We start from the raw sequence: 21,762 nt of genomic DNA, 5'->3' as shown, positions 1-21,762 counted from the left end.
TGGGGGCCACCCTCTAGTTGCAGAGTGCAGGCTTCTGTCTGTGGTAGCTCCTCTTGTTACACAGCTCCCAGGCTCTAGGGCACAAACTAGTAGCTGGGCACACAGGCTTAGTTGCCACATGACATGTGGGATTTTTCTCGGACCAGAGACTGAACCTGAGTCTCCTGCATCGGCAGGCAGATTTTTTACCTCTGAGCCATGAGAGAAGCCCTGATTTTAAGTCAGAAAAACATTTGATCACATACTAAAAGGTCCAAATACTTCCTCTTATGTCTCATACAGTCAAGGTAATTTTGAATTCATAGTCTTTCCACAAGCCACTTCTCACAGGAAGAGTTCCCCAGCAGCTCCACCACCACCACCACCACAGAACAAGCATGCTTATAACATCTCTGAGTCATCCCTGCTCTAGGATTTGAACACAGAAAGAAAAAGGATTCTATTTCATGAGCATAGAGTCTGGTGAAGAGGTAGATAAGGAAGTGGACAGTTATAATCAGCATAAGCATCCATACTGACCCCTTCTGGTGTTTCTCCATTTGATGCATCATCTCTCACCATACACATACTATTTCTTCTCTGTCCACCCTCTCGCCAGTAAGACTGTATCTGTCATGACTCCTGGGATTGCAGATAACAGAAACCCAACTCAATCTGCCATATAATGGATTTTTAAACAATTTTATGGAGGTATACTTAACAAAGAATAAAATTCATCCATCTTAAGTGTCAAATTCAATGAGTTTTAATAAATATAATAAGTTTCACAACTATCACCATAGTCCTGCCTTAGAAAATTTTCATCACCCTTCAAAGGGAATTTACTGGTTCATGTTTCTGAAAATTCCAGAGTTTGGTCTGTGTGCTAGTGAAATATCATCAAGACTTGATTTCTCTCAGTTTTTCTCTCAGGCAAGCTATTCCCTGATAGGAATAACAGGTGACCCTTGCCAGATCATCTTCCATTTTATAACTCCAGTAGAAAATGCTTACCTCTTTTCCAGTTGTTTTAGTAAGTATCTTAGAATGACACTTATTTACCCTGACTGGGCTAGAGTAGGTCACATGCCCACCCCTAAGCCAATGACCTTAACCAAGAGCATGGGATACTCTCATTGGCCATGCCTGAGTCACACGAACAACCTCGTGGTCAGCAGATGGTATTATAACCACCAAACTCTGTGGTCTGAGAATAGGGAGACATGGCTTCCCAAAGGAAAACAGGGATTATTGTTAATACTAGGCAAACAGGAATGGATTCTAGGCAGGCAGGTGGGTGTCTGCTCCACAGGAGAGCTTGATCATCACAGCAATGCTGCTGCTTTTCTTCTGAATCCCCTGTAGTGGTTATCACAGTGCCTTTTAACATAGCAGTTGCTCAGAAAGTGTCTGTGGCCTGATTACATTTAGACTAAAATATAGAGCAGACCAAGAATGAAGGACTCTGTGTTTCTTTATTTTATTGTTCAGTTCAGTTCAGTCTCTCAGTCGTGTCCGACTCTTTGCAACCCCATGAATTGCAACACACCAGGCCTCCCTGTCCATCACCAACTCCCGGAGCTTACCCAAACTTATGTCCATCAAGTCGGTGATACCATCCAGCCATCTCATCCTCGGTCATCCCCTTCTCTTGCCCCCAATCCCTCCCAGCATCAGGGTCTTTTCCAGTGAGTCAACTCTTCACATGAGGTGGCCAAAATACTGGAGTTTCAGCTTCAGCATCAGTCCTTCCAATGAACACCCAGGACCAATCTCCTTTAGGATGGACTGGTTGGATCTCCTTGCAGTCCAAGGGGCTCTCAAGAGTCTTCTCCAACACCACAGCTCAAAAGCATCAATTCTTAGGCATTCAGCTTTCTTCACAGTCCAACTCTCACATTCATACATGACCACTGGAAAAACCATAGCCTTGACTAGAATGGACCTTTGTTGGCAAAGTAATGTCTCTGCTTTTGAATATGCTATCTAGGTTGGTCATAACTTTCCTTCCAAGGAGTAAGCGTCACACTGATGTATAGAACCGTCTTATGGACTCTGTTGGAGAGGGAGAGGGTGGGAAGATTTGGGAGAATGGCATTGAAACATGTGTAATATCATGTATGAAACGAGTTGCCAGTCCAGGTTCGATGCACGATACTGGATGCTTGGGGCTGGTGCACTGGGACGACCCAGAGGGATGGTGTAAGGAGGGTTCAGGATGGGGAGCATATGTATACCTGTGGTGGATTCGTTTTGATGTTTGGCAAAACTAATACAGTGCTCCAGGTTTAAAAATAAAAGAAAAGAAAAAGAAAAGAAAAAAAAAATTTCATGGCTGCAGTCACCATCTGCAGTGATTTTGGAGCCAAAAAAAAAATAAAGTCTGACACTGTTTCCACTGTTTCCCCATCCATTTCCCATGAAGTGATGGGACCGAATGCCATGATCTTAGTTTTCTGAGTGTTGAGCTTTAAGCCAACTTTTTCACTCTCCACTTTCACTTTCATCAAGAGGCTTTTTAGTTTCTCTTCACTTTCTGCCATAAGGGTGGTGTCATCTGCATATCTGAGTTTATTGATATTTCTCCTGGCAATCTTGATTCCAGCTTGTGCTTCTTCCAGCCCAGCATTTCTCATGACGTACTCTGCATATAAGTTAAATAAGCAGGGTGACAATATATAGCCTTGACATACTCCTTTTCCTATTTGGAACCAGTCTGTTGTTCCATGTCCAGTTCTAACTGTTGCTTCCTGACCTGCATATAGGTTTCTCAAGAAGCAGGTCAGGTGGTCAGGCTACAAAAATTAGGAAGATGACTAATATACTTAAAAGCTGATAATTTGAGATTCATTCTGAGAGGCTACATGGGCAAATGACAGAATAGCTGGGTGTATATAGGAACCCAAAAGCAGGTTCCAACCAGACTCTTCCCTTTTATAAGGAGTCCACTGTATTTTACATGCCATTATATGTCAGGCTGAGTTGGGTTTCTATAAATATATATATATATATATATATATATATATATATATGTATATACACACACACACAGTTGGCCTTTCTTAATGCCTTTTTCGCAGAAAAATGACCCTAGTGAATGACCTGGAATCATTTCAGTGGTGTAACATAACATATTCACTGTAGATGGTGACTGCAGCCATGAAATTAAAAGATGCTTGCTCCTTGAAAGAAAAGCTATGACCAACCTAGACAGCATATAAAAAAGCAGAGACATTACTTTGCTGACAAAGGTCTGTCTAGTCAAAGCTATGGTTTTTCCAGTAGTCATGTATGAATATGAGAGTTGAACTATAAAGAAAGCTGAGCGCCGAAGAATTGATGCTTTTGAACTGTGGTGTTGGAGAAGACTCTTGAGAGTCCCTTAGATTGCAAGGAGATCCAACCAGTCCATTCTGAAGGAAATCAGTCCTGAATATTCATTGGAAGGACTGATGCTGAAGCTGAAACTCCAATACTTTGGCCACCTGATGTGAAGAGCTGACACATTGGAAAAGACCCTGATGCTGGGAAAGATTGAAGGCAGGAGGAGAAGGGGATGGCAGAGGATGAGATGGTTGGATGGCATCAGCTACTTGATGGACGTGAGTTTGAGCAAGCTTCAGGAGTTGATGATAGAAAGGGAAGCCTGGCGTGCTGCAGTCCATGAGGTAACAAAGAGTCAGACATGACTGAGTGACTGAACTCAACATAACATAAGCTGGCAAGGAACCCAGCACATTGTAATTTGTATTCAGCAAACATTTTTCTTCCCAGCTATACAAATCTTTACCTGTAACATAAAAACAATGCAAAATCCCAGAATGTTTGGAATAAATAATTTAGCACAATGAATACCTTGGAGTATATCATCTGTAGAAAGAAATGAAGTTGAAAATTGCAAAGACACAAACTCATACTTTGAAAGTAAAATTTATACTTAATTTATAAAAGGAAAATGCTTCCTAACTAATTTTAGCATCCATAGAAACTTTATTTTCCAGTGACTTTTAAAGTTTTATTTCTTGACAGGATCTTCAAAAATGGCAATCCTATTTCATTCTTAACTGCAGTATTACTATTAAGATGCTGTAAAAACTTGCAAATTAGGTTGTAAACAGCAGCAATGGAAGCATTAACTCTTTTAAACCAAATTTCCTAAAGTGCACTTTACATTATGCTAGAGATAGATTTTAAACATTAAGCCTGAGTGCTTATATAAGAAGTCCGGTTTTCTATTTCCCAAGCACAGTGGTATAATTGTAGCTCTAATTTATGGCATACTTTGTAGGATCACTGATTAATTATACAGACCTCCTGATGTTTTGTACTCTTTTCAACTTTGATTCCCTCTGCTATTTGACCACTACAAAGCGAATATCCCTAAATCACTTATTATTCAGATTACCTCATTTTAAAAAATGAATTTACTATTCATATCCATTTTTTCATGTACCATTCTAACTCATAAATGTTATTAATAATCTTCTCCTTATTCGTAGACTTAGCTCATATATGTACACATACACACAAACACACACTGACTTATTCGCACCTAGGCACACAATCAAGAAAAATTGTAAATTCTTTATCTGAATTTTACCATCTCCCCAAGGCAAACATGTCTAACAATTCTGCCTGAGATCTTGAACACACAGATAACACAAAAAAGCATACTTTGTTGAGGTTAGCATTAGCAATCTAGTTTTTTTCAATTAGAGATATCATTTTGAATAATTTGCTACTGTGAGTTCTTTGAAAATAATTATAGTACCTTTGGCTTGTTGCTTGAGATTATCAGTATTTTCAGAACTTCTATATTCCTTTCATCATTAAAGTTTAACATTTATGCAAAAGTGTCCTTTACCAAATTTTCCAAGAATTATTGTGTGCTGATCATTGGAGGAAGATTTGTCAGAAAACTCTTTTGTGCATATTCAGTTCAAGTATGTTCAGATATTATCCTGTCCTTCACTTTAAGTAGGTCAGATTCATAATGATCTGTTCTCCTCAGAACCCACCCCTGCAATATCCTTATCAAACTCCCCTTAACACTGGCATATCTAAATTATATCTTCTGTCGGTCCCCAAGACACCTTTAATTGAAGGGGCTTCCTGCTCCTTTCTTAAGCTCTTCACTTTTTCTGTCATCAGCTTCCCCTTGGAATCAGGAAAAGGTCCTTGCAGATTTGGGCTATTAAGTAGAAGCAGACCCATATATCAATTCCTTAAATGGTCTGTCGTCATGAGAATTATTTATTGGAACCCATTACCTGTGTGACTTTCCAGTTCTTTTTAGGTGGTTTGTCTGAAAAGAATAAAGACTCTTCCTTGAAAAGAAATAGCTTTCTTGTCCAGCCAGGGAGGAAAAAAATAGTGCAACCTACCCAGGTTCCTGTGTATATTTTTCACATGGCACTTGGTTGAGTATTTGTTGAGAGAAAAGAAGATTTAGGCAAAGACTCAGTTTGCTCATGGAAGTTTCTCCATTCTAGACCTGAAAGTGCAGAGCACATACAAATAATTCCTCTGGAAAAGAGGATACCAAAATATTAACTTTAGCACATAGAGTCCTTTTATGGGGCTTTATAGAAAATGGTAATATAGCTCACACACTTTGATGACTAAGACTTTTATGGCATCTCTTTTTACTCCAGGACACTGATATCTCTAGTTTCATCACATGGAGGCCTGTGAACTTTCAAAAAATAAGTGTATATACTTGTATTTGTGGTGGAGAGGGGGATGGGGAGAGAATGTTATATTTTGTTTCCAGTTCTTAAAGAGATCTCTGACTTCTACCCACCAGAAAAAGATTAGAAATCAAGGTTTTAATCCAAGAGATTGTCCCTAGTGTCTAAAATTCTCAAGACTAAATGAATTTTAATCCAATTATCATGTGTACTGTGTATTTCTTTTTACATAAAAGAGTGCATGAAATAATAAGCAGATGGAAAAAAGTGTAAGACTTTGGGCCCTGCTTTCTAGAAATTCTTTGGATAGATGGGGTGATGGGTTATTGAGGCAGTACATGACAAATGCCATATTTGTATCAAAAAGTCATGAATATGCAGTATTGGGACCTGCCCCACACAGGTTGATGGCCAACTTGGTCAAAATATTGTAAAAGGAACTTGACCCTGGGAACTTGGTTGAAATAGATGCATGTTTCACCAAGTGTAAGACTCACCCCTCTCCAAGGACTCTGCCTTAGATGTTACACTGAATGCCAGTGAATCACATGGTTCTCTTTCACGCCTGAGTCCGTCAAGGAGAAAGTCAATCTGGTCCTACTGTGTCTGAACACTTGAAATCCTGGTTAATACCTCTTTTGCCAAAGAAGAAGCAGGCCATCAGCTCAGCATCCTAGCAGATAAGCAAACCCAGCTGGAACGTGATAACTTAGGTATGTTTTTATCACGTTTATTTTTATGGTTAACATCTACTGATGGCAGTGACCGTGGCTTCTATTTATAGTAGCGATATAAAGTTTGCCTAATTTAATTACTTTCATTTTAAACTTTGAGCCATTTAAAGAAAATATTGTGACTATTAATTACAATAATGGTACAGAAAATAATAGTAAAAGTGATCATTGCAGCTAACATTTATTAGGTGTTTACGATGCAACACCACAGTTATAAATGTTCCATGGTTATTTTTACATTTAGCCTTCTCATAAATCTTATAAAACGGAGATACAGTAATTGTTTTATTTTAATTTTTATTCATTATTTATTTGGCTACACCAGGTCTTAGTTGCAGCACATGGGAAGCTTTACTTGCAACTTGCAAACTCTTACTTGCAACATGTGGAATCTAGTTCCCTGACCAGGGAGCAAACCTGGGCCCCTGCGTTGGGAGCATGGAATCTTAGCCATTGGACCACCAGGAAAGTCCATGTTTATTATTATTTTAGACATGGCAGACTGGAGCCCAGAGAAGCTAAGAGACTGTCCCAAGTCACGTGTCTAATATATACTGGGGCAAGGATTCAAGCCATCTGCTGGTACATATGAAACTGGGAGCATGCCAGGGAGTTTGGGAAAGTGTGGATTATATGACCATGATGGTGATACAGTTAGGAGCTGATGTCCTTCTGCAGGAGACGGAAATAGATGCTGCTGGTGTGCAGGGCAGGTGGTGTTGTGGGAATTTTAGCTGGGCCCTGACAGTGGTGTTCTGTTGTGATTTTTGCAGGAACTAGGAAACTCCACTTTGATTTCTTCTCTTAGCAATATTACAGGGACCTTGGGTGTGGGTTTGAAACACATAAACCATGATCCTGCAATTCCCAAAGAGTTGAAAATTGGGTACATAATCAAATTAAAACATTTTTTTCCAGCATAGCCAGTATAGCTCTTTGTGTTGTAAAAGCCTCCTCTCCTTACCAAATTTCATAATCTATACAGTGAGCCTCCCTTTCTAATTAATAATTAACACTGTCTTCCAGGCGTTTTAGTCACTTCAAGGTAAAGGAAACTTCTGTGATTACAACTTCATTGTGTTTGTAAGTTTTCTTCTCTTTTGTTTCTGCTTTAAGAGAATAATGTGAACACAAATTTCTCAATATTAGAAAAAGAAATTTCAGCAAGTAAAATCCAAAAAAAAAATTATTTAACTATAATCAAAGATCTAATGGCAAGTTTAAGGAAAACCCCTCACATGGGGTAATGATAGTTTTTGTTTCTTATTTTGTTTCTTTCCTGAGCTCTCCAGCACCACAGAATGGCTTGGTAGAGAGTGCCGACTTTGTAATGAGATCTGAGTTAGAAAACCCACTCCTTCCTTTACTAATTACATTAACCTTGGACATTTAATTTACTTCTCTGGATTTTGTTTTTTCTCAACTGAAAAATTGGAATAATAATGCTTCTCGGGATTGTCATGCAGATTAAATGTGATGTATTAATACAAGCATCCAACAACACCCAATAGTATGTTGTAGGTGCTTTCTCCTCCTTGTCCTGCCCAACATCCAACTGAGTATGTATTTAAAGACATTCCTCTGGGTCTTTTGGTCCATTTCTATACATATCTTCTCTTTTATTTCCAATTATTTCTAAAGACAGCTATACTTGGTTATTAAACTACTCTAATGTCCTAAGAGGTTGTTATATAAAACTTTCTGAGTGCCTTGTAGTTTAATAATACATTTTTCTCATTATAAAATTAATATTACTTATTATGATGCTTTGATAAAAATATATAGAAGTATAGAAAATAAAATATTATATTACCTTCCTGTCCCCACCTCATTTATCTTCCTAGTGCCTTATAGGTTCATTTGAAAGTATCTCAGGTCACAGGAAAGTGGAAGAAAGGAATTCTAAGTATTGTATTAATGGAGACACAGAGAAGTCCTGCCTCAAGGAAAGACAGCAATTTAAGAAACAAATTTTCAATAAAACATGTCCTTTATTTCTTTCTTCGCAAGACATGGTATTTTTAGTGTTATTTGTAATGTATAAAATTTCAAAGTTTTACCTGCTCAAGAAATATATTTCCCACGTTCGTTCAAGCAGCATGTCACAAAGAATAATCAAAATGAACTTTACAATATTAAATACTCATCTTGCCCTGGGCAGTAGTTCCTGCCAGGTTATTTTATGAAGCTTTGAAAACTGTTGTTCAGAGAAAGTTAGACCCAGATCAAACCAGGTTAAACAAACATGATTTTATTTTCTCTTCCAAGCGCTGCTGCAGGCAAGGGCAACAGGCTCTGAACTGCTGGTTGTTCTGCAGGCAGAAATCCACAGGTTGTTCAGGGGTTTATTAAACTAGAATCTGATGACAGAAAGCAAATTATCTCTAAGGGAACTTTATCACCAGGGTGTCTGTGCAGTAGCACAATGTCTATTGCCACCTTGGACACTACACAGAAAGATCAATGACAGGTTGGCCTGAAATCACCCTTAGACTGAGTCTCTTCCCACTGACCTTCACTTAAATTTGTCATCCAAAACATACTTCTTTCTTAAGATGGGAAGCAAAGCCATCTTCTACAGCTATCCACTGATTCTTTATAAGCCATACATTACTATGAAACAGTATTTATATAAATCAGGAGAATTCACTCTTCCCCAGTCAGGCTGAGAATTTCTATGTATCTCTTGAAATTTATAGTATCAAGCAAACTTCAGTTAAAGTTGTATTAGAGTGCTCCAGAAAAACAGAACTGAGAGGGTATATAAGAGAAGATTTATTATAGGAATTGGCTCACATGTTTATGGAGGTAGGAAACCCCATGATCTGCTGTTTGCAAGCTGGAGAAGCAGGAGAGCTAGTGGTGATGTGCAGAGTGAGTTCCAAGGCCTGGAGATGAGGAGAGTCAATGGTATAAATCACAGTCTGAGTCTTAAAGTCCAAAAAGCAGGAGCACTAATGTCTAAGGTCAGGAGAACGGGGGTGTCCCGCTTCACACAGAGAATCAGTTCTGCCTTCCTCTGCCTTTTTGTTCCTTCAGCCCTCAGGGTGTTGGATGATGGCCATCCATATGGGTGAAGGCAACCTTCATTCTGTCTGCTGACTCAGATTCTAATGTTTCCCAGAAACACCCTTCCAGACACACTCAGAAATAATGTTTTACCAGCCGTCTTAATATCCCTTCGCCCAGTCAAACTGACACATAAAATTAACCATCACAAAAGTTAAAATATCTTTTGACTTTTATTAGATAGCCAGGTTCAAACTCACCAAGTCCTAATTTTTTTTTTTTCCTTCAAAACAAAGTTTTGGTGTTTTTAGCTGATGTCTGCAGCACACCAATGCCAGTTAACCTGCCAGGCTTTTCCTGTTTCTAAGCTGGCACAAATTCAGGGACAGCTCTGAACCCATATGTCTTCAGCTGATTCTGCTGTTGATAGGTTGAATATACAAATCTTTGTCGCTTCCTGGCCACCTCGCCGCTCCCTCAAAGTTTTAACTACTTCATGAGTGTTGTATTTTAAAACTCTTTTGCATTGCTATCGCCTCAAAGGCAAGTAAAGATAAGGCCTTTCAACAGATATTCCAGTTCTATGCAGAACTGCTTGGAAAGCCACAGGGCACCATTTTGGTAGAGATCTCCTCTACCTAATTTTGACCATAATTTTAATATCAAAATTAATATTAATTGTCTAGACAACAAAGAAAGGATAGACTGGAAGAGCTACTCAATTCCAACAAATAAACCTGGTTAACTAAAGAAGAAATTGAAATCGCAGTTCAGTCTTAATTTGTGTTTTCCTGTTGGACTTGTACATATTATTCATTACCACAGCAAACTGCCTTCAGACTCCACTTTTGATTTACTACCTTTGTTGTTGTGTTCATTCGCTAAGTAGTGTCCAGCTCTTTTCGACGGCAAGGAGTTTACCTTGTGGGTATTTAGGGAAGAGAGCTCCAGACAGAGTCAGCAATCCATGCAGGTGTTTAATATATGACATGCTGAGTATTTCTAGAAACAGGAAAGTTAGCCTGGTTGGATATGGAAGAGTTATGGGAAAGTAGTAGGTGAGAACCAAGAAGTAATGTGGAGATGGATGTAGCAGAAAATGAAGGCCTTGTGTATTGCTGAAAATATTTACTTCTCTTGCTTTGAATGCCCTCAGGGGAGCCATAGTATAGTTTGATCAGAGAAGTGATGTAATCTGCCTTTTTTTTTTTTTTTAAAGGAGCTGGCTGGATGTTATGTTGTGGATTGATTGTAGAGGTACAGGTGAGCAAGCAGAGGCCCCAGTAAGAAGTTAATGCCCTAATCAGGGAAGGGATGTCGTTGGCTGACTCCAGGGCGGTAGCAGAGGTCATTGATGTTCAGTTGCTAAGTCGTGTCTGACTCTTTGTGACCCCATGGACTGCAGCATGCCAGGCTTCCCTGTTCTTCACTGTCTCCCAGAGTTTGCTCAAACTCATGTCTATGGAGTCAGTGATGCCATCCAACCATCAACTAAAGAGCAATAATTTCAAGTCTCTGTAACTACTATTGGGAAGAAGGGCCAGGCCATGGAGAAGGGAAGTGGATGTACTGGGGACTACATGTGATGGTTCTGTGCCCAGAGGAGCAAGTCCACTCCTCCACATCACCCCTTCTTCCCATCCTCTGATGGCTACAGAGTAGGTCCTGAAGCCACTTGCTCTACCCAGACCAACAACTCTGGTGGGTTTCTGCTCTTGACACTGTTGGTTGAAGGATATCCCTTAAATTCATGTCTACCTGAAGTTAAAATGAAGTCATACAGGTTTAGGATGGGCCCTAATCCAGTGACTCATGTCCTTGTAAGAAGAAGGAAATTTGGGTACAGACACATGTGCAGAGAAAAGATGATGTGAGGAGACACACAGGAAGAACCACCCGTGACAGTGGAGTCAGAGATTTAGAGTGATGTGTCTGTAAGCTGAGGAGCACAAGGGACTACTGACTGTCACCAGAAATAAGAGAGGCAAGAAGGAGTCTCCTTCAAAGCCTCCAAAAACAACAAGCTCTCCCTGTACCTTGATGTCAGACCTCTGCTCTCAGAACCATGGGACAGTCAGTCCTTCTGGTTTTAAGTCACCTGATTCTTGATACTTTGCTATGGCAGTTCTAGGAAATGAACACAAAGCCCAATTTCCCCTCATCCTCCCATTGTTCTGTGTGGGATGTATGGGGTGGGGGGAGTCCAAGAGGCAGAGAAGTGTGATCTTAAGCCTAAAGGCCGCCCCAAGCCCTGTCCCATTGGCTCAGAACAGGGACACGGTTTAAAGTATTCTCCAAAGGCCACAGGAGTGAGGAAGGGGCATGAATTAACTGTTCAAGCCAGGCACAGGGAGAGCAAGAAAGCCCAGCAGCTACTTAAGTAGTTTCCTCTCCTTCCCTGTGGCCCATTGGTGCCCTGAGATGTGTTGCAGGACTCCCCCCATCTTCCCGTTTGCCACAATGAGCCAGGAGTGGGGTTTTGTATGAAATCACCCAATTATTTTGTTTAAAAGAAAATTCTGTAAGTCTTGTTTTTCTGCCTCAAGGACTGTCCTACAGAATGAAGTAAGTCAGAAAGAGAAAAGCAAATATCATATATTAATGCATATATGTGAAATCTAGAAAAATGGTACAGATGGGCATATTTGCAAAGCAGAAATAGAGACACAGATGCAGAGAACAAACGTGTGGACACCGGGGGGAGGAAGGGAGGGTAGGATGAATTGGAAAATTGGGATTGACATTTACACACTGCAATATATAAAACATATAATTGATGAGCACCTACTGTATAGCACTGGGAAGTGTACTTAAGGCTGTGTATGGACCTAAATGGGAAGGGGATTCAAAAAAGAGGGGATGCAGGTATACGTGCAGCTCATTGACTTCGCTGTACGGTAGAAACTAGCACAACACTGTAAAACAATAATACTCCAATAAAAACTAAAAAAAGAAAGAGAAAATTCTGTGCTGACTGAACCATACAGATTTGTGGCTAGGTAGTTCTTTCTCCTTCTAGGGCATCACTTGTGGTTCCTGGGATCAGGGGTCCTATAATAGCTCCACCATCCTGTCAGTTTGCTTGAGCTAAGATGTACAATACTTCTGTTAAAGTTTTATAATATATTTCAGCCCCCCAGGAGTGTTCATTCCCCTTGTAATGTGTAAGCCTATTCTTTTGCGCTCGGGCTTTCAACTTCCAAACATGTTTTCTGGAACTCCTCACGTATAAAAGAAAGGAGAAACCTCCTATGACTCTCTGTTTTTTTTTTTTTTTTAACTATGTGTGATTTTTAAGTGAGTTATGTTATGCCTGGTCTAACAATGTGAAAGATAATATTTAATTTAACTGAACAGTTTGATACTTCCTTTGTTGAAAGGAAGTTATTAATTCATAATTCCTCCCTTTGCAGAAGGGGAGAATTTGTACTTTCACGGGATTGACTTTTAAGGGAAGTGTTTCCTTACGACTCAGGGGCAGGTGAGGACATGCTGCCTGTGTCTCCAGCAGTCAGGCCTACATGGAGAACAACCCAGAAAATCATAGGTTGCCATTTTGGAATAACTCTCCTCTGTAGGGTGATAGAATATTGTGGAGTTGGCAGCTTTTGTCGTCTGTTACCAGAGCCCCAAAAAAGAAAAGATCAGCATTTTTAAAGGTCCAGTGTCCCCAGACTGGTTTTGATTTATAGGACTGACAAGGTCAGCTCTTCAGTGGCTGTTACCCAGAGCCTCATATTGAGAAAGAGAGATTCAATTTGTCTCATAATTCCAGATATGCTCCCATACCCTATGGATCTGCAGTCTCCAAATGACACTGGGGGAACAACTGCTTCTCTATGCGATAGGTAATTTACTGTGTTGTGAATTACATGACCTCGTCTCCTGTAGAGAAAATTAAGTCCTGTGTCATACCTTTATTTTTTACTACTTGCTGCTTTATCATCTTCGACTTTTCTCTGATACTATCAATGTTTTAAAAAGAGCCTACAGGTCGGTCAAGGCTAAACCTTCTGTTCTAAGCCAGAAGCAGATTTACATTTTCAGTTTTTTTTTTTTAATCTAACTCCATCACTATGCATGAGTATTAGGAGGAGCTCAAAGTTCAATCTCAAGCTAATAGCTACAGGTCAGTCTGTAGTCTGAAATGGGGGAATTAAAATGAAGTGGGAACTTGGAAACCTGTTTGAGAAAGAAATGTGGAAATAAAACTATTCTTAGACTAGAATGAGGCACTTTATTAATGGAACAAACATGAATGTAGAAATATTCACTGCAAAATAGGTTGGTATAGGATCCACGTGGAAGGGAAGCAAGTATCTAAATATTAGTTGTTCATTTTGTAAGTTGTGTCTGATTCTTTGTGACCCCATGGACTGTAGCACACCAGGCTTCCTTGTCCTTCACTATCTCCCAGAGTTTGCTCAAACTCATGTCGATTGAGTCAATGACATCATCCAGCCATCTCATCCTCTGCCACCCCCTTATGCTCCTGCCCTCAATCTTTGCCAGCATCAGGGTCTTTTCCAGTGAGTCAGCTCTTTGCATCAGGTGGCCACAGTATTGGAGCTTCATCTTCAACATCAGTCCTTCCAATGAATACTCAGGGTTGATTTCCTTTAGGATTGACTGGTTTGATGTCCTTGCAGTCCATGGAGATCAAAGCAGTCAATTTCTAGCTATGTAATCATTATTTCTAGCTATACAGTAGTCTAAAGTCCTCCTGATTGGACTTCCCTGGTGGTCCAGTGGTTAAGACTCTGTACTTTCAATATAGGGGGCACAGATTCGATCCCTGGCCGGGGGTCTAAGATCCCACATGACACATGGTGTGGCCAAAAAAATTTTTTTAAAGTCCTCCTGATCTGTAGAGGTTTTGGTATGCAGGAGGTTTACAATAGATATTTATGAGTCCAGTTTTTCATCCCCTTCCAGGACTGTTTGTTGTCACCTGTATCATTAAGCATAGTAATGTGTTGCTGGACTTCAGAGGGGTGAAGAATGACTACTCAAGAATGACTCAAGAGTAGCCTTAGCCTTAACAGAGTCCTGTATTAATGTTTGAAACAATGGATCTGTAGGAGGGCACAGAGCTTTAGCTAATAGAACATTTGGCAAATGCATGCACTTATGTGGTGCATTTTCTGTGCCGTGTACTGTTCTGAGCATTGCATATCCTTACAACAAACCATGAATATAGTTACTTTTATTATTCCATTATCTCAAATAAAAAATTTAGGTTCAGAAGAACTAATTTACCCAAAGTCACACAGCTCATAACTGGTACAAGGCTGATTTGAGTCTAGACAACTTAGTTCCAGAACATATGTTTTTATTCACTACACTGCATTGCTCACATAAGGAAGTGGTTGAATTTCCCAAAAGAGCAGTTCTCCCAGTTTCATGTTGAACCTGCAATTGGATTATCCCTAGGAAGAATGAGCAGTCCCAGAAGTATGATGAGATTTAATGACAGGTACTAAAAATTACAAATTCTACAAATTCCCCCCCTCCCTGACCTTCTCCATTGTCTGGATCTCTAGCATTGGAGGCTTAGATCTCTACTCAACTCTTTGTGGAAAACAATGGAAAGATTAAAATTAAACTGGTGTCAGGAGATGAACTCTTAAAGATGGACATAACTGTTCTTTGAAAAATTACTTTCTCATTTCATAAGGCTCCTAGAAAATTGGACAGGGACGTTTTGAGAATAAAGGGAAAGCAGAGCCTTGGGAGAGAAATGAAGAACCAGCTGGGTCCTGCAGCTGAGTAGCAACTATATGTTAAATACCTTTTGTGCAATGAAAATATCAAAATTAGGGATGTCAGGATGCAATTGATGCTCAGAAAAATATTTGTACAGCTCTTTACAGTTAAAAGAAACTCTCACATATCTGATCTATTGTAGCAGATAGACATCATAATATCCTATGTAATTAAAAAAATAAAGACTGATGGAGACCAGTGGCTCTTAGCTGGGGGTGGATGTGTCCAGAGATTATTTGGGAGATATTTTTGATTGTCATGATTTGGGAGGACAGGCATAGCCAATGAAATACAGTGGGTAAGGGACAAGGATCCCCTTAAATATCCTCCCCGTGACAAAGACTTCTCTGGTCCAGAACATCAGTAGTGCTGAGGTCGAGAAACCTTGTCTTGGAGCGTAAGTATTTTGGTCAGGTCATATACCTCACAAGTATCAGGGTCAAAGCTAGAACCCAGGTCATCTGATGACAAATCCTTTGTTTCCTTATTTATATCCTTTGGCATTATACAATATGCAGTGCGATGCAAGCCTTTTAGATCTGGAGAATTTTAAAAGTATAAATTATTAGTAGCCCTTTAGCATCAGAGAAGGCAATGGCACCCCACTCCAGTACTCTTGCCTGGAAAATCCCATGGGCAGAGGAGCCTGGTAGGCTGCAGTCCATGGGGTCACTAAGAGTCGGACATGACTAAGTGATTTCACTTTCACTTTCCACTTTCATGCATTGGAGATGGCAACCCACTCCAGTGTTCTTGCCTGGAGAATCCCAGGGATGGGGGAGCCTGGTGGACTGCCATCTACAGGGTCGCACAGAGTCAGACATGACTGAAGCGACTTAGCAGCATTGGAGAAGGAAATGGCAACCCACTCCAGTGTTCTTTCCTGGAGAATCCCAGGGACAGGGGAGCCTAGTGGGCTGCCGTCTATGGGGTTGCACAGAGCCAGACACGACTGAAGCGACTTAGCAGCAGCAGCAGCAGCAGCAGTGCTTCAGAAGAGTCAGATCACCCCCCAGAGTGTTTAATACATCCTAGGTCTATGGAGGAGAAGGGAGCGACAGATGATGAGGTGATTGGAAGGCATCACCAACTCAATGGACATGAATTTGCACAAACTCTAGGAGATGGTGAAGAACAGGGAAGCCTGGTGTGCTGTAGTCCGTGGGATTGCAAAGAGCTGAACACAACTTAGCGGTTGAACAACAAAGGCCTGTGCTACTTCATGGAAGATGATTCCACATCCAAAACACAAATGTCACCTTCTTTACTGAGTTCTAGTATGCCAGCATTTCACAATTTCCAGCCAATTATTTTGTAAATGGGAACATGATTAATTCCTTTAATGCTATTTTTGTGATTATCGAGGTAATTAGGATTTAATCACCACTCTATTTTTGTGAGTATTTACATCTGCTCTTTGGCTAATAGGGTATCATATGTTTTTTATTGACCAAACTGTTATGTGTGTGTCTATGGTGTAAATGAACAAAGGGCCTTCTTGTCTGTATCCTGTACATTGATTTGGGATGACCCAGGTCATTGTACATTGACTTCAGATTGTCTGATGTGACATTGGAATGCACGAAGCAGGCTGCTTTAATTACTATTTTAAATATATTAGTAGCAGATGGTGGCTCAGATGGTAAAGCGTCTGTCTACAATGCGGGAGACCCAGGTTCGATCCCTGGGTCGGGAAGATCCCCTGGAGAAGGAAATGGCAACCCACTCCAGTACTATTGCCTGGAAAATCCCATGGACAGAGGAGCCTGGTAGGCTACAGTCCATGGGGTTGCAAAGAGTCGGACACGACTGAGCGACTTCACTTCACTTAAGTATATTAAGATAACTGTGTTCCATTTTCCCCATCTGTACCAATTATTAAATAACAGAACAATTTTAAAGATAAAAAAGAATTACTTTTTTTATTATCCCTAATAAATACCAAGGATCTCTCTGACCCTCTTACATAATTTTTGCTGCCATCCTATAAGATTGGTATTATGAGCTCTATTTTATAGATGAGGATGCTAAAACTTAAAAAGTTAAGCAAATTGCCTCAGGTCACACAGCCAGAGCTGACGGATCTGGAATTTGATTAGCCATCCTCTGATGCCAGCATCCTTGGTAGAGTTCTCAAACCTTCACACCATGTCCTCAGCCTGAATCTTAGAACCTGAAATGGGTCATCAAGAAGGTGGTCACCTCTCCATTCCTAAGCACCTTCATGGAAAATGTACCACATTTGCAACCCAGTGTAACTAAATCTTCTCATGATTTTTAAATGTTTAGCCAAAAGTTCTGTTAAATAAAGCTGTGTTCCTCCTAGTTCTTTTCTGAAGGACTCTGTAAAGGCCGGTACTGGTGCCAAGTGCTTTAGCCATTCTGAATTCCAATAACAGTATTTATTTTTCTCTTTTTTTGCATTTTTTACACAAATGTTTGTTTCTCTGTTAAATATTCCCTTTAAATACAAGGAATGAATTCTAAATCATCATAAAGATGAATTAAAAATGAAAGCCCTCCAGTATAGCATGCATAATCACTGTGGACTTGGTTACTACTGGTGTTCACTGTTTAACATCAAAAACAAATACAGCTTATTTGAAAATCATGCTACTGGATTTTTTAGCTCTTCCTCTGTGACCAGTTCGCTCAGTCACTTAAGAGATGCTTACAGGGCATCTATTATGTACTAGATCCAGGAGATTAAGTCCTAAAACAGAGTCCCTGCATTCAGGGAAGCTAATGTTCCATCTGATAGGAGGGTTAACAGGTAAAGAAAACTTCTGGATTGAGTTGAATGGGAAGAAATAAAGTGGCTGCAGAAACAAGATTAACAGGAAAAGGGAAATCCATTTAGAAATGTAAGCCAGGGAAAGTCCATAAGGAACAACTAGCCACAAGCTGAGGTCCCGAGAGAGCGTGAAGGTGATAGCTGTGTCCTGATGTCGAGGCAGACAGAGAGCAAATATTACAGAAAAGTCCCGAGGAGGGAAGGAGGTCAGATGCTTTAGGAACATGTAGAAGACCTGTGTGCCTATACCTCACTGAAGGGTAGAAAGATTAAGATGAAATGAGAAGGGCAAAGTCAAGAGAAGGACAAAGGCCAGATTCCTTAGGCCATATAGGTTCTGGGAAAGAATTTGTTCTGAGTGCAAGGTGGAGCTGAGGAAGGATCTGTAAGCCTGAGGGGTGATGTAATTTGTATTTTAAAAGATCACCTGGCCACGGCCTGAAGGATGCATTTGAGAGGCAGGAGTTGAAATAGCCAGATCATTTAAGAGGGTGTTGTGGTAGGTTGGGTGAGAAAGTGGGAGCCAAGGAGATAGACAGGAGTGGGTAGATTTGAAAGATGCAGTAAATATTCAACAGACATGTACCTTGAATAAGCCATCTGTGTACATTTCTTATTTCTCCAACTATCCTCTAAGGCAAGCTGTATGCCTTGTTCATCTGCATACCCTTCCCTTCTGCTATAGTCATGTTGCAAACAGGCTTCCCTCCAGTCCCCCTGTTCCAGTTTTGTGTCCGTCAGGGGAAGTGCTTCCTTCCCACCTGGTGGTAGATATTTGTCCCTAATTGTGGGCCCTGAGATGCGCCATCCACATTTGCTGTTCTGCCGAAGTCATACCATGTTGTGGGATATTTTAATTTTTTTTAGTTCAGCTCTTGCATCTCATTAAAAGTGTATTGTCTGACATATTTCAGGAAGAAATAAGCTTAATAATAACTCATTTAATTTAAGCCTCTCGAGAAGGAAGAAAACATTTTCAATGAAAATGCATAAAGTGGCCCATCAAGGATTTTTCTTTCTTATTCTTCAGCAGTTTAATGATGAACGGTAATCTACAATAAGCTTTCCTTTTGGATAATGTGGTTATAGCTGCCAAAGAGAGAGAATGGTTACATCCTGTCTCATATTTCTAGCAGTTATCCTAACAGAACGTTGAAACCATATTAGCAATTAAAGTAATATAATTGCTAAATAAATCACACATCCTAATTATATTTATCTGTATGCAGGTAAATATCATAAATAAAGATGAGGCTGTCAAGTGATGTAACCATGATTTAATAGTTTGAAAATGACAGGATGATAGAAATATTTTCCAGTTGGTCATACGAAGTGAACTTACCATTTGGGGTTTATCTTCTTTAATTTCAGAATTACCATTTCTGAAGATGGAAGCCTCAGAATCATCAATGTGACTAAATCAGATGCTGGAAGTTACACCTGCATAGCCACTAACCATTTTGGAACTGCGAGCAGTACTGGAAACCTTGTAGTAAAAGGTAATGACTAACCCAGAGAACCGAAGGCAATGGCACCCCACTCCAGTACTCTTGCCTGGAAAATCCCATGGGCAGAGGAGCCTGGTGGGCTGCAGTCCATGGGTCTCTGAGAGTCGGACACGACTGAGCGACTTCACTTTCACTTTTCACTTTCATGCATTGGAGCAGGAAATGGCAGCCCACTCCAGTGTTCTTGCCTGGAGAATCCCAGGGACAGGGGAGCCTGGTGGGCTTCCATCTATGGGGTCACACAGAGTTGGACACGACTGAAGCAACTTAGCAGCAGCAGCAGCAACCCAGAGAACACGTAGATTGACATATGTGTCACCATTTCAAATAATGTAACCTATTGAAGTGGCATCCTTCATATTAATATCACAGATATCACTGTGTTGCTAAATTAACCCATCAAGGCAAACATGGTATGATTAACAATTCTTAGAGAACTGTCGGTCATGAATATGACAGAAAGGCTATCTTATTTCGGAATCATCCAATACAATTTCGAGAATCACTGCCATTGTATCTATTATAATATTCTAACTAATGTTATCTTCAATCCTTTAATTAAATTTCTTCCAGTCTCTATAGATTTGAAATTCATGTCTAGGAACACCGTGCTAACAAATTAAAAACCCATGGCTCAAATACTATTTTTAGCTAACATTGTTTAAACAATGACATTGGAGATTTTTAAAAGAGCTGCCTTGGTTATTCAGAGGCATGGATATGGATTATTGTACCCAGAAAGGGCTTTGGCCACCTTTGCGCTTTGCTTCAGTCACCCAGCCAACCCTGCAGGTTTTAAGGAAATAAAATTTTCCACATTCCTTCACCTGGGTGCTTTATAGTAGATGACAGAACACCAGTTTGATGGGATGTGCTGAAAGTACCAAGTAAGAATTGTGAAGATGAGGTTTTAATTTACATTTCATTTGCATTTCTGTTACTTTATATCTGGCTGCCAAATCAAAGAATTTTTGAATTGAAGGGATCTTGGCCATGATCTGACTGAGGAAGATAAAGCTCAGGTTGGCGAGTTTCTCAAGGTCACCAACAGCGGATATGAACCCTGGAATCCTGATTTTGCATTCTTGCTGGTTCTTTCTACTGTGCCAGGAAATCTTACTCATTTTTCCTGTTTCTCCATAATAGATATAGATGTGTTACAATGTATCTATTATTTCCCCTTGCCCATTTGTAACTCCCTCTGTGAAATAAGATAACCGAAGGCAAAGAAAAATATCCCAGAAAGAATATTTGCCTCTGTTTTAACAAAGAAAGCTAAAAATTATCTAATTACATATTTTGGAATCATTAGAAATTTGAAAAGTACTGCCATTTAGGGAAGCCTTTTTATCATAAGGGGATTCCCTGGTGGCTCAGAGGTTAAAGCGTCTGCCTTCAATGTGGGAGACCTGGGTTTGATCCCTGGGTCGGGAAGATCCCCTGGAGAAGGAAATGGTAACCCACTCTAGTAGTCTTGCCTGGAGAATCCCATGGATGGAAAAGCCTGGTAGCCTACAGTCCACGGGGTCACAAAGAATCAGACACGACTGAGCAACTTCACTTTCACTTTCACTTTTTATCATAAACATACTTGTCTATGTAGATAGAAAACTGTAAGCCCAAGAGTCAGACATAAATCTGTATTTATGTTGACCCCAGCTATTTCAATCTATTAATTATTCACTTGGAGCAACAGCATGGGTATGTGACTGTGTGTTCACTCTGTTTTATAGGGCAAAGAAAAAAAGTTTAGATAATACTGGCATAGCCAAATTTCAGCTAGTGTCTTCACTAATGTATAGCTTTCTCAAATACAAAAGGAAAATTAGTGATGAACTAGAACCAGGAGGAACCCCAAGGTTTCAGAGATGCTTAATAACATAGCTAAGACCTGATTAGCTATGAAGTAAGATAGCCTAAGACAAATAAAAATATCCCAGAGAGAATGTTTGCCTCTATTTTAATTTAATGAAGAAAGCTAAAAGTTACCTAATTACATATTTTGGAGTCATTAGAAGTTTGAAAAGTACTACCATTTAGAGAAGCCTTTTTATCATAAACATATTTGTTTATGCAGATAGAAAACTGTAAGTCCAAGAGGCAGACATAAGTCTATATTTACCTAAGCACAGGTGCCATATATATGCTCTATATATTGTTAAAACTGGGGGGGGGGGGCGGGGTTTCACATGTAGAAATAAGTTATGCCCTGTGTTTGGTTGGCATCCGTCCTATAAGCCTTGACTTCTTCAGCTCTCAAAATAGTTGGCAGAAGTTCCTTT

The 21,762-nt window shown here is 40.0% G+C and overlaps 1 protein-coding gene across 3 annotated transcripts in view; it reads left to right on the top strand.

The window, feature by feature from the left end:
- The window catches only part of CNTN4 (contactin 4), a 1,023,537-nt gene that overhangs the window by 909,857 nt on the left and 91,918 nt on the right, over positions 1-21,762 (top strand). For all 3 annotated transcript variants that reach the window (XM_025272522.3, XM_025272516.3, XM_025272517.3), the window contains one exon: positions 19,344-19,471. In XM_025272522.3, the coding sequence (XP_025128307.2) occupies positions 19,344-19,471 (128 nt within the window). The remainder of the gene's footprint in view (positions 1-19,343; positions 19,472-21,762) is intronic.

The sequence above is a fragment of the Bubalus bubalis genome, chromosome 21 (assembly GCF_019923935.1).
Source record: "Bubalus bubalis isolate 160015118507 breed Murrah chromosome 21, NDDB_SH_1, whole genome shotgun sequence".
NCBI lineage: Eukaryota > Metazoa > Chordata > Mammalia > Artiodactyla > Bovidae > Bubalus > Bubalus bubalis.
The sequence above is the reverse complement of the archived record's forward strand: the minus strand, read 5'-3'. Positions and strand labels throughout refer to the sequence as shown.